This window comes from Cyprinodon tularosa, unplaced genomic scaffold (assembly GCF_016077235.1).
Source record: "Cyprinodon tularosa strain WSP-4 unplaced genomic scaffold, ASM1607723v1 ctg1477, whole genome shotgun sequence".
Classification (NCBI taxonomy): Eukaryota; Metazoa; Chordata; class Actinopteri; order Cyprinodontiformes; family Cyprinodontidae; genus Cyprinodon; species Cyprinodon tularosa.
In genome coordinates, this window is record NW_024038306.1 from 7,554 (window position 1) to 22,715 (window position 15,162).

Below are 15,162 nucleotides of genomic sequence, written 5' to 3' on the forward strand. Positions count from 1 at the left end.
ACTGAGGTTGTTGGGAACGCTGATGGTTAAAGTCTTACAGCTGCTGGGAGGGAGGATCTGTGATAACGCTCCCTGGTGCATTTATGGTGCAGCAGTCAGTCACTGAAAGAGCTTAAACTAACAATACAATAAACATTCAAATGAAATTATACAAATTGAACCTGAAAGTTGTATTTTATAAACTGTATTAGATAGTAAAACTTTGGCCTTTTTAGTAAACGAAAATTTGAAAAAAAAAAAAAGAATAATTCTATGTTTTATTGACTAACTGAAGCAAACCTACAGTCTGCTTTTCATTGACTAACGAGACTCTTTTCCTCAAAAGACTTCAGCTCCCGGGACATCTTAAGGGAAATACTCTTAAACCATCATTTATCCATTTGATTTCAAACCGAACTGATCAGTTAGCCAGATTTGATTGTAATGAATTTATTTATTTTAGTTTAAGTTTTGTTTGAAGAATTGAAAACTGGTTCTATTACCAAACATTCTGGCTTTTTTTTTTTTTTTTTGTGACTTACTGGTTGTCTCCTCCAAACTTTCATGCCCAAATTAAGTATTAGAACATAAGGTTTGGCCACAAACCCCTTATATATACCAGGAGCACTTGATGTCTGTTAACGTGAAACAGCTTTGATAACATTAAATGCAATTTTTCTGCTTTTTGAGAAAATTTCAATTTCTCTTTATAGAAAGAGATCCTGGAGTAAATGTTAATGTTTTTCTATTGCATTTTGGTTTATGCTATTGTACATACTAATTTGGAAATCGACATTGTGATTATTGATAAGTATAACTCTGTATCTCACACAAATCTCTACAGAAATGTAGATATAATTTTTCTTATTTAAATACAGGATAATCACTGTTGAAACCAGGTTTTATTTTAAAAAGACCAATCTGTAATCTTTTTTTTTTTTTTCCAAAACTGACTGCACTAAGCCAGGATGCAGATTCATTTAGTAAGGCTGCCTTTTTTTCTCTTTTAAACATGCTTTCCCTCCCTCAGCACCAGGCCCATTGAGAAACCAGGCCTGTCATTCTAAGATCTTGGCTGTTTGCACTGAATTAACGAGCAAGTGAGCAGATGCTTGCACACATGCTCAAAAATGTTTCTAAGGCTGTAAATCCTCTAGGAAGCTGAGATGTCAGGCTGAAACACTTTTACATTTCAACTAGACACAAACCAGAATAAGAAACAAAAAAAGTATTTACCACTTATGAATATTAATCTTTTAGGTGTTGGTTAACAGCTCTTAGTGGGAATGAACTGTAAAGCATAAAGTATCCCTGAAGCAAAAATAAACTAAGAACAATGTCAAATCTCTGCTAAAATAGGACACTACTAAAAATATTAGCCCAGTTTATGAATACTTGCAGGAGAAAGTTTTCATGCAACAGCACACCCCAGAAACAGAGAGCTCACTCTGCTTTTAGATGAGTCTTTTATTCACATCAAAATTGATTGAATTGAATGTAAAGGGGATATTTTTTCTATGTGAATTCTTCTCTGGATAAGATATATTTCTAGCAGGACTATGACAGTTTAGATGACAGCATCTAAACCACTGCTAGTTCTTTTTTTCTGGAATTCATCCTACAGGAACCAGAAAAGTCCTTAATGTTTGACTAGTGCCCCCAAGTGGTAGCAAAAAAAGACAGATAAGTGAACAAGGAGCTTCAGTGTGGCACAAACTATATAATCATTTTACACAACTTTATAATATCCATAGCCAGCCTGAGACTTAAGCAGCTGTTTAGGAAAAAGATAATAAAATATGTTAAGTAATTATGACTTTATGAATTAGTAATGCATATTTTGTAAAGTCCCAATTTTACATTATCAGACAAATGGCAACACCAAAATTCATAGGACTAGGCAAGCTGTTTTTATTTTCCATCCTTTCCTCATTGCACAATCATCTTTGCTGCAGAACGCTGTTATAATCCAATCCTAATGTATTAAAGGTATAGTGGAGGATGTTCTTTTTCCAGGTGGATCATCAAAATAAGTGGCCCTCCTAATTGTCAATAATTCTGGTGACCTTTTTACGTAAAGCCTTCCTATGTGTTCGTCCCCTAGTTTCACTTACTGGTGGTGAGTCTGATATAGTGGAAAAAATTGCAAATCTTCTTTTGGAAGTAAGCTTGCATGAGCGATGCAAAGAGCAACTTTTAAACAGAGCGTGAACGAGGAGAAATAGGTTTGTGCACGCTCTCAAACATGTTTAATAGGCGTTCAGGGAGTGGATACAGGGTTGTGCATGCACGATTTTTTTTTTTTTTTCCAGTGTCTTTTCAAACATTCACAAAAAACTTCCACTATACCTTTAAGAAATAACTTTCAGCTGGAAATGTATATTTATTCTAATTGAACAAGATAAAGGTACTCCATCTTCCACTTAGCCAGAAGTCACCTTATCATTGCAAAATTTCTTAAATATCTTCTCTTGGTACAGATTATTCCAACCACTTGAAGTCAATGGGGCTAAAGCAACAAATGTATTTGCTTGTAAACTTGACCTTTGCACATCATGAAGCTTTCCTGAAGGGGTCTATAATAACTGTTAGATGGACAGTGTCCTGTTTAATATTTTTCATGTTATTTAACTACTTTTTATTAGGACTTTATAAGATTTTCCATAACAAAGACACCTTTTTTTTTTTTTACAAAAATAGATTAAAGTGTATAAAGAATATTTCTGCAAAGAATACTTTGCAGAAATATTTTTTTTATTGAGCTCCACCAGCTCCACTCGTTCAGACTGAAACTTTTGTCAGAGTATTGGATTCCCAGTCAGATAGCATGTCTGTTAGAATAATTGATGCAGCATTTACTGCATATTGTTTACCTGTAGCAAAATGAATCAAAGATTTCCTGAAGACAGAAATAAGGCAGTAAAAAAAATCCAATGATCAAATATTGACTCCTTGGAATTCTTTTCCAAAGAATGTTTTTTTTTTAATAAATACATAGTTGTAATTTTGTATTTAAACCATGCCAAATGCACAGTGTATTAATCCTGGGATCAATCCCTGGCCAGTGCATCTATACAGCTTCTTTTTCATGTCTATCTTTAGGAAACTGTTTTTCCCAACAGGAACTGTGCGTATTCTTTCCGCCGCAGCACACGATGCATTTTGAAAGTGTTGGCTGATGTGTTCGTGTAGGCCATCATCTGCTTCCGAAGCTCCTTGAACGCCCCCTCTGACACCAGCTGCACCCGCATTGGGCCAATACTGCCTTTTATCCGAAATGACTTGTAGACAGCAGAGTCCTTCTGGAGACAGATGTCCAGCTAGAGGGAATGAGGAATAACAGAGAACAGATTAAGAGATTTTTCTTTTTTTAAAGAATAAATCACAAAAACCACTGGAATTAGTCTCACCTTATATCTCTGTTCCTCTGTTAGATTCCTCACCCCTTTAAGCTCAATAAACACTTGATAATGAGGGTCTGAGCCTCCTATTGAATCACCTGTAGTGCAACAGTAAATTAATACATAGTTTTAAAACTATTACATGAAAAAATAAAGAATAAAAACCTAGCAGCTTTACCCAAGATGCCACTCTCTGCACAAGAGTAGTCCACCAGCTGAGCTCCGGGCCACTGAGCAACGGCTTTCTTCAACGCCCCGAGGAACAACGCCTCAGAGACTTTCTCACCTCGAACGTTCAGCATCTGACCCCGTCTGACAGCAAGCAGAAGCAAAGAATGAAAATAAAGTGGTCTTTTTATAAACAGGGCATTAAATCAAGGGTTAAGCTTTCAAACCTGTACTGAAACTCCACAATGGGACAATGGTTATGAAATCCAGTGACTTTCACAATATCTCCAATACGATATCTGAAACACAGAAATGATCCGTTAAAACAGATGATTATTTATTGCATTTTAATAGATCATAACATTTCCTGATAAACTCCATGATTAAATTATCCTTATAGTGATTTATTTTCAGTAGAGTGAAACCGTATTTCAATGTGACTTATGCCTAAAAAGCAATAAGAAATCATGATATCTTCTCATTTATTGCAGACAGATAAATTATGACATTTAAAATGTATTATTTACACCAAAAGTTCTCAACCTTCTTTGAGTCAATGCCCTGCTTACGTTGCATGATCCCCATAATCCCCCTGTTACAAAAATACCCTCAAAAAATTATAGCTGTATTTTTCCCTAGAAAACTTTTTTTTTACCGGTGAGCAAATCTGACTATTAAACAGCAAATTAAAAGATTGGTTTTAAGCAATGCCTCCAAAATGTATGTTTTGAGACATATAATAGGTCATGTTTGTACATTACTTAACTAGAGAAACCAGTGACCAACTCTGAAATTTTATTTTAGATGTAACGTGACCCTGAGCCCTTGAGTTGCAACCAAGATTTTTCTGGAAAGAGCTGTGAAATAGAATTTAAGTCTGTGTTTCTACTGATAGAGTTCTATCAGGAATAGAAACGGTTCATATATTTTTATATGAACGTGCCTTTAGCTGACAGATCGACCCACTCAGAGCAGTAATTATACCAAAATTGTTGAAAAAAAATATATATATATATTAGGGATGCACGATTTTGGGATTTTGGCTGATATCAGTTATGCCGATATTTTAAAACTCATGTAGCCGATAACCGATATCGATACCTATGTTAAAGCTGGACAAAAATAAGTAGTCATTGAAAATAGCAGTTTTGTTATCCATTTCTGACACTTTGAAAAATAATATACTCAAATATATTTTCATATGCTGATATCAAATAGATTTTTAAAATCATGGTATCGATCTATTTTACTTTCAAAATCTCGTGAAATTTCATCGTTCTGTTACAAACTCTGGAGATATTTTGCAAATTCTTGAGAGATTTTTTTAGTAAAATAGATCGATACTGCGTCAATATATCAACATATACAAATTTTGTGAATTTTCGGGGGATTTCGTAGCATAATGATGACATATAGCAATATTTCATTAGTAAAAGAGATTGACATGGTGTTTTTAAATGGCAATATATCAGCATATGAAGATATTGTGATATTTTAATGTATCAATATTTTTTCCCTCGTCTTTAGAAGTTTTTAAATCTGTAAAAAATACGTTTTTGAGGAGGAAGAAGAAGTAGTATTTTTTTTTTTTTTAGACTTTAGAAACTCAGAAGCTGATCAAATATCGGGTAAAATATTGGTGGGGTGGCCGATGTCCGATATTCAGTTTTAAGGCCGATACAGGCCGATACCGATAGGGGGCCGATTATATTGTGCATCCCTAATATATATATATATATATATATATACATTTTGCATTTAAGATGATAATCTTTTTTGTCTGTCAATACACTCCATCCAGAAGTTTTAGTTTCACTTGGTTTAATTTCGCTAAAAGTCTTCTTTAAGGAACCTTTGGCTATCTGATTATTAATCGATTAATCGAAAAGATAATAAACAGCAGATTAATTGATTTAGCTAAATAGTCGTTAGCTACAGCCCTACATATAGCATAAAAGTTGTTGTGTCCCCCATTTTTTTGTTTGTTAGTAAAGTAAAATCTAACCTGAAAAGCCCTGAAGCGTTGGTGATAACAAGCTCGTAGCTTTCACCTTCCTTCACCTCCTCCATCAGTAATGTTTGAGGATTCTCCTCATCTAGGCTGTTTTCTGGCAGGAACTCGCAGAACATGGAGCGTGGACAAAGCAGGTAACGTCTGCTCTCCTCCTGAGGCCACAGGTTTACTCCTATCAGACCTGCAGGAGGCCACAGAGAGATGAATGCTGGCCTCACTTTGAACTGCTGTCAGTTGCAATGACGATTGCTAATCAATAAATTGCTATATTATAATAAAACTGTTGGTACCTTCTGTAGCAGCATAGAAGGGGGAATAGAAAGGGACTCCTTTGCAGTAATGCTCCCTCAACATTTCACCATAGATTTGATTGGAGCCTGAATCCACTGCCAGAACCAGGTTAAGGTGAGGCCACAGCCGCAGGGCGATCCCCTCAAAGCCCTCCTGGAAATGAGCCCGAAGCTGACCAGCCCTCTCTGCATCTGCCTTCATGAGACCTTCGAGTCTTGTCCTCACTTTGGGCTCCAGAGACAAGGCGCTGCTGATTGTCCCACGCTCAATATCCTCTACCAGCTCCTGCCAGCGATCCTGTTAGGATGAATGCAATATAAATAAAATCCTGATTATTTTACTAATGGTTATATTTAGATTTATAGCAGTTTAATTAGTTAACAAAAAAGGTTATGTGCCAAAGTGGAGGTTTACCTTAATGTACAGGCAGAGCTAATCTGACTGACTTCTACATCAAAGATAAACTAGCAAACTTTAACATGTCTGAATGTCCAAAACTGTAACAAAAGTGGATGTAACTTCACAAATTGTACAAAGAGCTGTGAAAACCTCTGCAAGACGATGTACAAATAGCCAGTTGAGCCAATGAAGCTCAATATAGATTCTAATAAATATTTAACATGCACCTGAAGGGCGGTGAAAGCATAGAAGACTGTAGAAGCAAAGTTGGACTCCAAGGTTCCCACACTTGGGTCTTTCAGTGCAAACAGAAGATGCAGATATAAAGTGTCCCTCTCACTGGGAACCTGATAGGGCAAAGAATATTTTCATTAAAACAACAAAAAAAGAGGCTTCAGCACCTGTTTTAGCCTGTGATTTTACCTCAAAGGCAGGAGCAGGAGTGGTGTAGAGGTTGAGCATGTGTCGTGAAGAGGCTGGAGTGGAAGAGTTTGGTCCGATGGGAATGCCGGCCTCTGACTGACGAAATGTGGGGGTGTAGAAGAATTTGGTGGTGCGCTGAAGGCTGTCAGACTCAGGGAAAGCCTTCCGCATGGCTTCTAAACAAACAGCCACCCCCTAACACAAAACGACATATTTAAGTTTACATACAAAAGACACAAGATGAGAACAGAGAAAGACGCTGGTTTGAAAAAGCCTGACCTGCAGGAAGAACTCTGTGTTTGTGTCCTTGGTGCTCAACAGCATGGCGCTGGGTCCTGATGTCCCAGATGTCATGGCCAGAATAAGGGGCTTCTCAGCAATAATGACCCTCTCTTCTCCAGCTGCAATGCGTTCAATAAGCTCTCGATAGTGGCTGTACGTGGTGAGGGGGTGACGCGCTCGGAAGCCAGCAGCGTCTAACAAAGGAGCAATAAATCCAAATCACTTGAAAAACAACTAATAAAAAAATATTTCTGTTAAAATCTTTAATCTAAACATTACCAGGTTACTTTATTGACAAATTTGGTGTCAAAAAAGTCAGAAAAGACAATTAAATCAGTGCCTTACACATTTTTGAAACACTCAAACTTTTTCTTTTCAATGCATTTTGTTTTGTTATAATGATAACACATGTAAAAAACAAAAAGGAGAACAATATCAAGTGAAAAAGTATATCGTTTAAATAAGATTAAAAAAAACTCCATTATTAAATCAAACATATATCATCTTTTGTACTTAGATCTACTTAGACAAAATTTATTGTCATTTTGTACATTTTGTATTCTCAATGCTAAAATGTAAAACACCATATTTACCTCTAATTACAGCTACAAGTGTTTTTTTTTTGTTCTTTTCTCATTGGTGTTTGTAGACCAAGGCCAGCTCTGTGATTAGATCTCCTCTGGACTCAGTGCAGGTGGTGGGAAACAAAAAGATCTTAACTAAATTAACATCTCTGCTGGATAATGTTTCCCACCTCATGCATGAAGCTGTGCAGAACTGGAGAGCTCCTTCAGGGACAGACTGCTGCTCCTTAAATGCACCAGGGAGCATTATCACAGATCCTTCCTCCAAGCAGCTGTAAGAATCTATATCCGCCACTGCTCCCAATAACCTCAATAAGTTGTTACATTCATGCTGATTTTTGCACAGTTTCTACCTTAGTCAGTTTAATAACATCCTGCTGTCATTTTGCACATTGCTGATGTTGCTGCTATTTTCAAATATCCATTACTGTAAAAATGTCCATAGCTGGATATTGGTTATTTATTCTCCTGGTGCACAATATTTATATTATAAAAACACTTTACAGTACAGTATTTGATGGTTTATCTTATAAATCTAACTCTTCACTTCACTACTATGTTATTCTTATACATTTTTCTAAAATCTTTTTGCTGCTGTAAACACCAGAATATCCCCATTGTGGGACAATATAGGGATTTTTTTTTCTATTCTAAATCTACCAAGGGTCCGTTTCACTAAGCAGGTTAAACAAACTCAGATTTAAATCTTAAAACTCTGAATTGATCTAGCCTAGCTTTTGAAACTGTGAATTTTCAGTTTCCTAAAGGCTGTTGTGAGTTTGTTCAATCAACTCTGAGTATGTGCACTCAGACTTAAGCAAGTGCGTGACAAGTATGAAAGTTCATAATCAGTGGAGCCCTGATTCGATGAGTCACCATGACAACAGGCAAAAGCGAGTAAAAAGTGAAAAAACCTAATTGGAGAATGTCTTTAAAAGACAGAGCTACAGTTCTAGAGCTGCAAAGGAGAGGAAGATGGTGAAGGAGAAGATTGCTGCTATGGTTCTAATTGAAGTACAGGCCGGTATTTATTTATTTTTTTGCCAGGCCATTTTAACATTTATTAGAAGCACCCTCCTCTCTTTTGTAGATCACTAAAATAAGATTCTTCCTGGTCAAAAATCCCACACCTAGACTGAACTATAATAATAGATTTTCTAAATGACATTTTTGCAGAAAAAGCAAAATTGTACTAGTAAGAATTACCTAGAAAGGTTTACACATTCTAAGGGGTCAGTTTCATATTTATCAGCTTGACTGAATTTATGACATGTGGAAAAAAAAATTTTATCGTCAAAATAATAAAAATAATGACCTGTAATAAAATAAATAAATGCCATTCGAGCTTAATGGCAATCTCTACAGTCACCTCAACAAATGCAAACCCATTCCTATATAACTATAAATAGCTATTTCTAAGGCAAGAAAAACAGAAAGATTTAGACTTTCAGTTCACAGGTGATAATAAATAACACCTATAGTTAATTAATTACATTGATGTCTAGCCTGATAAACCAGACTAAATGTGTAGTCTGGCCCCTATAAATGAGACATTGGAAGATTGTTGATGAGAACATCCTGTTGTTTTTCAAACAATGTCTGTGCCCATTGGCCAACGCTCTGACCAATGAGCGCCACTGACTGTGACGTAGTAAGTGCGACAGGAAGCTGGTGGGGGAGTGTGAACAAACAGCCTGTTGGTAAACCGGCGAATACGTCCTTCTCAAAAAAATGAATGAGGGTAGAGCCTCTTACTGCTCATGTTTCAACGAAAAACCCAAGTTCAATCCTTCCAAAACTGATTCCAAAATGGAGTCAAAAATCCCCATCAGAGCCGGCCGCTGGAGGCGGGCTGCGGTTAGCCCTGGCAGCCGTTAGCCTTGGAGCTCCACTGGTTGCCGCGGCCCTCTCAACTTCGGAAATGTTTTTATTTTTATTTTTTTTTATTATGCATTAATTCTGTAAATGACCATATAATGATGCTTTAAAGTAAAATATTCTCGCCTCAAATGATCCTAAAACTTACTTTTATTGAACAACAGCAACAGAAAAGAGAAGTTTTAACTTTCAATGGAGCGCTCCATTGAAAGCTGTTGCTGCCGCAGTGCGTGCTGCTGTTCAATAGCTATGGCCATCTTCCTTGTTGTGCTTTTTCCAGCATCGCACAGCTTTGTCGTCACGCCCTCAAAACTCCGCCCGCTTTGCATCCAGAAATTCAAAATCTGTGTTGTGATTGGCCCGCCATATTTAGGGCCTGGGGCATTGATTGTGGCTTACAGAAGAGGATTAGGGACACTGAAAAAATAAAAAAAGTTGACTGATTTTTACATTTTATTTCAGTTTAATATGGGAAAAAAGTCAGAATTTTGAGTTTGATCTCAGAATTCTGACTTTTTTTCTCAGAATTCTGACTTTAATCTCAGAATTGTGGATCTTAGTGTAGATGGGCACCATGAAGGAAATGATGTGGGAGAGCTCAGCTTCACTGACAAAGATGTGAGTTGATTGGGAGGAACAGAAATACATTGGTGGAAAATGACGGAATTAGGCAACTTTTACGTGCCCGAGGGGTCCCCGGTGATGCTACTTCATTAATGGAAGAGCAGAAGGTGATTAAAACAAGAGAGTTTATCTCTAAAACAGATATGGCTACAGCTTGATGCTAACATGTTGGTTAGCTGTCAGAAATCAGTCAGAATTCTGAGATTAAATTCCGAATTCTGAAAAAAGTCAGAGTTCTGAGATTAAAATTAGAATTCTGACTTTTTCATCATATTATACTGAAATAAAATTTAAAAATCAGTTAACTTTTTTTATTTTTTTCAGTGGCCCTAGTTTACTAGGCTAATTGCCCTATTACACACTGAACCTTTAAAATTTTTGTCAACATAAAATACTAGAAAATGTCAATATTGTGTCACTCAGGTCCACTTTTAACACAAATTGTCAAGTATTATAATACATTTTGATTTAATTAGCACCCTGTCATGCAGAGGGACTGTTTGCTCAGGGAGATGTTATTATCTTTCTATACCCTATGCTCATCTAACCCAACTTTAAACATAGTCCCTGCCCTGTCAGCTCCCTTTGTCTTTTGATGCTGTTTGTTCAAAAATATTGTAAAGCAACCCTCTAAAGCTTCTAACAGGTGTAATAACACAGAGGGCAACTCTTTTTAGGTGACTAATAAAGACAGCTGGATGCAAAGCATTGTATTTAGGGGTATCTGGAAAGAACCCGATTTATGTCAATCTATCACATAAAATCCCAATAAAATAAATAAACATAGAAGTTTGTACGTGTTGTATAATATAACTGTGGCTTATATGTTTGATTTTGGAAAGGCACTGCATGCACAGCCTTTGCAGCCTCAACCATAACGTTACCAAAAACTACTGGTAAAACATCCAGAAGATCTCTGTTATCCCACTTTTTTGCGTTTACCGTTTATTGAGCGGAAGTCGTACTTTCTTCCATAGAAAGTATCCGCATTTTTACGCAGTCTCTTCAGTAGAGTCTCCTCCTGGACCTCCGTCACCTTCAGCGTATCTGCTTCCAGATTCTTTCGCTGTCGCCTGCCGAGCCAACCCACAGCCTTCACCGCCACATATTGGCTTAACAGACTGCCAAACGTCCGCTTGTCTCCCTTCACCTTGGAGCTAATGTCCCTCCAAAGGAGCGCCATCCCGGCCAGAGAGAGGACGCCGACCGCAGCGGGTAAAGGCGGCGGCATGGCTGTGAAACAAAAACCGGAGTTACAAAAGAAACACTGGTGTTATACAAGTATACGCCAGCAAGGGGCGCTGTTGGTCCACTTTACACCGCAACATGTTTCCCTTGCGTTTTAGGAGAAAGCTGGAATTCAGTTATAATGGCTCCATAGCCACGAATCGACATTATCATCATTATTTTCATAATTTACTACCGCCTGGTAGAGGAAACTCACCCAACGTTTGTCTGTTAATGCTGACAGCTATGGATAAAACCGCAAAACAAAGCGGAACTGCGACGCCAATCCACGAACAACCCATTTATAACAGGAAAAAAGGCTCCGAAACTCTTATTTTTTTTCACGATGTAAACAAAAACAACGTTTATTTTGCATCTGTTTGCAGGAAGTGAGAACTTTGACGTCCACTAGAAGCAATGAACAGCTTCCGTGTTTGGCTGATGTTCGCCTCGCTGACTGGTTAACGCTTTAACTCAATCGTTTCGCACAGCCAATGAAAAATATCAATAGGAACTAATAAAAATGTGCTGTGGTTTGTGATCGAAATCTGTTTACTGCTCAAATAAACACATTACATTACAATTGGTTCTAATTCAAATGTAGATACATTTATGGTACTATTGGAATAAAAGATGTTGTCAGAAGTGGGATTCGAACCCACGCCTCCAGGGGAGACTACGACCTGAACGTAGCGCCTTAGACCGCTCGGCCATCCTGACGACATGAGCAAATAGACGTGATATTTGACAGCTGTCTTAAAAGCCCCCTGAGGTATGTTTAAATGTCTTTATATAATTAATATAACAACAAGTAGCTCCGTTGGTCATATTACAATCCGTTTTCCTGGTCGATATGCAGTTGTACAGAGCGAGGCGCGCTCCCGCGACTGGGGATGCATATCTCGTCAGGCCTGCACCTTTCGGCATAACACCTGCCATAAGCACGAGAAGAATGATGGAATTGAATTATAACAGGGTTTATACAGGAGGGAGTACGGGTGGAACGGTTCACAAAATCCACGGTTCAGTTCACGGTTTCGTGGTCACGGTTTTCGGTTCGGTTTGGTATATGTTGATTGTTACACCGAAATCCCATAAAAATTAATGAAAAAATCCAAAAGTAATTATTTTTAATGATCCGCAGAAACCCTGGATCATTTCTGCATGTTTTGCTGCTTGGAATTTAATCATCTCGCGCATGCCCTCTACGATCTCCAAGGAACTGGAGATCACAAGGAACTGGAGCCACAGCGGAGGCTGTAGGCTTTGCTTTGAGCAGGAGGTCTGGAGCGCAGCGGAGCGGAGCGCTGACGGAGTATGTGGGATTTCGGGGTTAGCATGACATGTTGGTCATGTTGCTGTTAGCATAAACAAAACGTGTTGCACAATGCTTGCACACTGTTGCACTATTATCCACAACTTTTTTTCCGCCGTCATCGTAGGTCACTCTAAATGCAAAGTGGGCCCATACAGCAGACCTATAAAGTGCTGCTGGCACGTCTTCCAACTCCTGTTCTTTCCCACTCGCCATACCCACACAATTCTCCACAACTGATTTTTTTCTGCTACACCCGGCTACGCTGCTTCGCTTCTTCTTCTTGCTTACTACTGGTGGTTGGCTTTGGTCGCAGTACCGCCACCTTCTGCTCTAGAGTGTACACGCTTTGCCTATAAGAAAAAGGAGCTGCGCATGAACCGAACGCAACACACGTGAACCGAACCGAGACAGTCGAACCGAACGGTTTGGACGGTTTTCATAAACCGTTCCATCCCTAGGAAGGAGTAACTCTAATTTAATGCTTTTAAAAGCTCTTTTAATGCGCTTAAGTATATATATATATATATATATATATATATATATATATATATATATATATTTCTATATTCTACACGTCAAAAAACAGGCTACAGCCATTTCCCGAATTCCTTGTTGAAAATTAGCATTTTCCCATTCTCTAGCATTTTCTCTGCCTCAAGCTCCTTCTTTTCTAAACACACAGCTTTACAGTCAACAGAAGCATTTCCACGCAAATATATCGCAATATAATATATCTGGTGAAATTGTTTTTATAAAGTCAATACAAAAAACTGAAGCATTTTAAATTATACAATAATCACATTTAATGAATTTGAATGCCAATTAAGGTGTAATGGGTTTTGCTGTCATACTGAAGTATGATGTACGTTTTAGGACCTCCTCAGTTTACTGGAAAAAATTGTATAAAAGATGTTGTCAGAAGTGGGATTCGAACCCACGCCTCCAGGGGAGACTACGACCTGAACGTAGCGCCTTAGACCGCTCGGCCATCCTGACGATACGACACGTCATCAGACACATTTTAAAAATCCGAAAGCCCCCTGCGGTCACGACGGCCTCCATTTCTAAAGCAGAAAAATAGTCAACAGTCCATCGCATTCGTTATTTTAGTGCGTACTTTACCCTGCCTCTTGCCCATAGACTGCCAAAGATAGGCACCGGTGTTATGATGTTATGCATGCCTGCCGAGATATGCATGCCAAGTCGCGGGAGAGCGCCTCGCTCTGTACAACTGCAAATTGATGAGGAAAACGGATTAAAATATAAACAATGGAGCTACTTGTTGTTATATTAATGATAGAAAAACGTTTAAATATACCTCTCTTTGGAAAAAAAATGTGGCAAATTCATTCAAAAATACGGGTGTTATGGACAACATTAAATCCAAAGATTTTGTCCGAAGTACGGCTGATTTATCTGCTGTAGTGTCTTGTTATTCACACGCAACAATTAGCAGTGATAGCCGACGTCAGTTTTGAAACTGCAAAGCTTTGCGTTCACACCGGGGGCAGCTGGCGCGACAGAAGCAGCGAGTTTACTGAAGCAGCGCGTCGGGCGCGTTTTGGCATCTGACGCGCGTGACGCGCCGCAAACGCGTTGCTGCTCGAGATGGAAAAATTGAATTTTTGCTGCTCGACGCGCCGCGTCAACCAATCAGAGAAGCTGATCTGGGAGCTGGCTGGGAGAGAGACACAGCGCTGATGACACAGACTGCTCTGATCACTTCTCTTAAACAGTTTATTAAAGCATAATTAATTTAAAATATATACATCTGCCGGCAGAATATGTTCGCTTTTATTATTCTGGTGCCTGCAGATCGGATTATTTAGATGAAAAACACCTACCAGCCACCGCGGTAAACCGCGAGGAGGCGACCCGACCAGAGGCTGCTGATTAATGGATTCCTTCTGTCGGCGCACCGCCGGTATGTGGGGGTCTGAGCGGCTCCGACAGAAATAACAGTGGGAGGCAGGATTGTAATCTGGATGAACTGACTCCACTGATGAAGTTTTCAGGTGTATTTTCTCACTTAAAAACATATTAAAACTACTTTATTCCCACTGATCACAGCAAATATAGCTGCAAGGCAGAGAAAGGATAGTGAAGCTCCGCCCAACGCGCGTCAGAGCCACTTTTGGACCGCGCAGCGAGAGCAGCAAAGCTGCTTCAGACGCGCGTCAGAATTCACTGGTACAAGCAGCAAAAATGAAGCAGCAGACGCGATTTTGCTGCTTTTGCTGCCCCCGGTGTGAACGCAGCATACGTTAAGCGGAAAATCGAACGCGTATCTACACATCAGAGAGTTCAGTGTGATGCATTCACGGGCGTCAGATAGCTATGGTGCATTCAGGAGCATGGGACATTTCACACTTACAAGGAAAGAGGCATAAAATACTAAAACTTAAACATAATTTAATTTAAGTTCCTGTAAATTATTATTTCTTTACACTGTTCCAAGTTTAAATATTTATTCCGCTTTGTTTAGAACGACCCATGGGAAATTAAGTTTCATGTTGGATACTCAGTGCTGGAGCAAAGGTTCCAACAGGTTGCATCGCTGGATCAGAAGTATCT

The 15,162-nt window shown here is 38.6% G+C and overlaps 1 protein-coding gene and 2 non-coding genes across 7 annotated transcripts; all 3 read right to left on the reverse strand.

Annotated features, from left to right (window-relative positions):
- Nucleotides 1–2,371: 2,371 nt before the first annotated feature.
- On the reverse strand, nucleotides 2,372–14,075 carry ghdc (GH3 domain containing). 5 transcript variants are annotated; one of them, XM_038279087.1, is made up of 12 exons: nucleotides 13,907–14,075; nucleotides 13,716–13,819; nucleotides 10,986–11,276; nucleotides 6,955–7,151; nucleotides 6,676–6,870; nucleotides 6,480–6,599; nucleotides 5,853–6,150; nucleotides 5,554–5,743; nucleotides 3,776–3,847; nucleotides 3,559–3,692; nucleotides 3,390–3,478; nucleotides 2,372–3,299 (listed from the first exon to the last, which is right to left on the reverse strand). In XM_038279087.1, the coding sequence occupies exons 1-12, from the start codon at nucleotides 13,936–13,938 to the stop codon at nucleotides 3,078–3,080; spliced, it is 1,944 nt and encodes a 647-aa protein (XP_038135015.1). In that variant the 5' UTR covers nucleotides 13,939–14,075; the 3' UTR covers nucleotides 2,372–3,077. The 5 variants fall into 5 exon arrangements, with proteins under 5 accessions (XP_038135015.1, XP_038135018.1, XP_038135017.1 ...); XM_038279090.1 differs by lacking the exon at nucleotides 13,716–13,819 and having other exon boundaries at nucleotides 13,907–14,046; XM_038279089.1 differs by lacking the exon at nucleotides 13,907–14,075 and having other exon boundaries at nucleotides 13,711–13,806.
- trnal-cag lies at nucleotides 11,908–11,990 on the reverse strand. Its single transcript has one exon. It is a non-coding gene; the product is annotated as a tRNA-Leu (tRNA).
- trnal-cag lies at nucleotides 13,502–13,584 on the reverse strand. Its single transcript has one exon. It is a non-coding gene; the product is annotated as a tRNA-Leu (tRNA).
- Nucleotides 14,076–15,162: the final 1,087 nt, after the last annotated feature.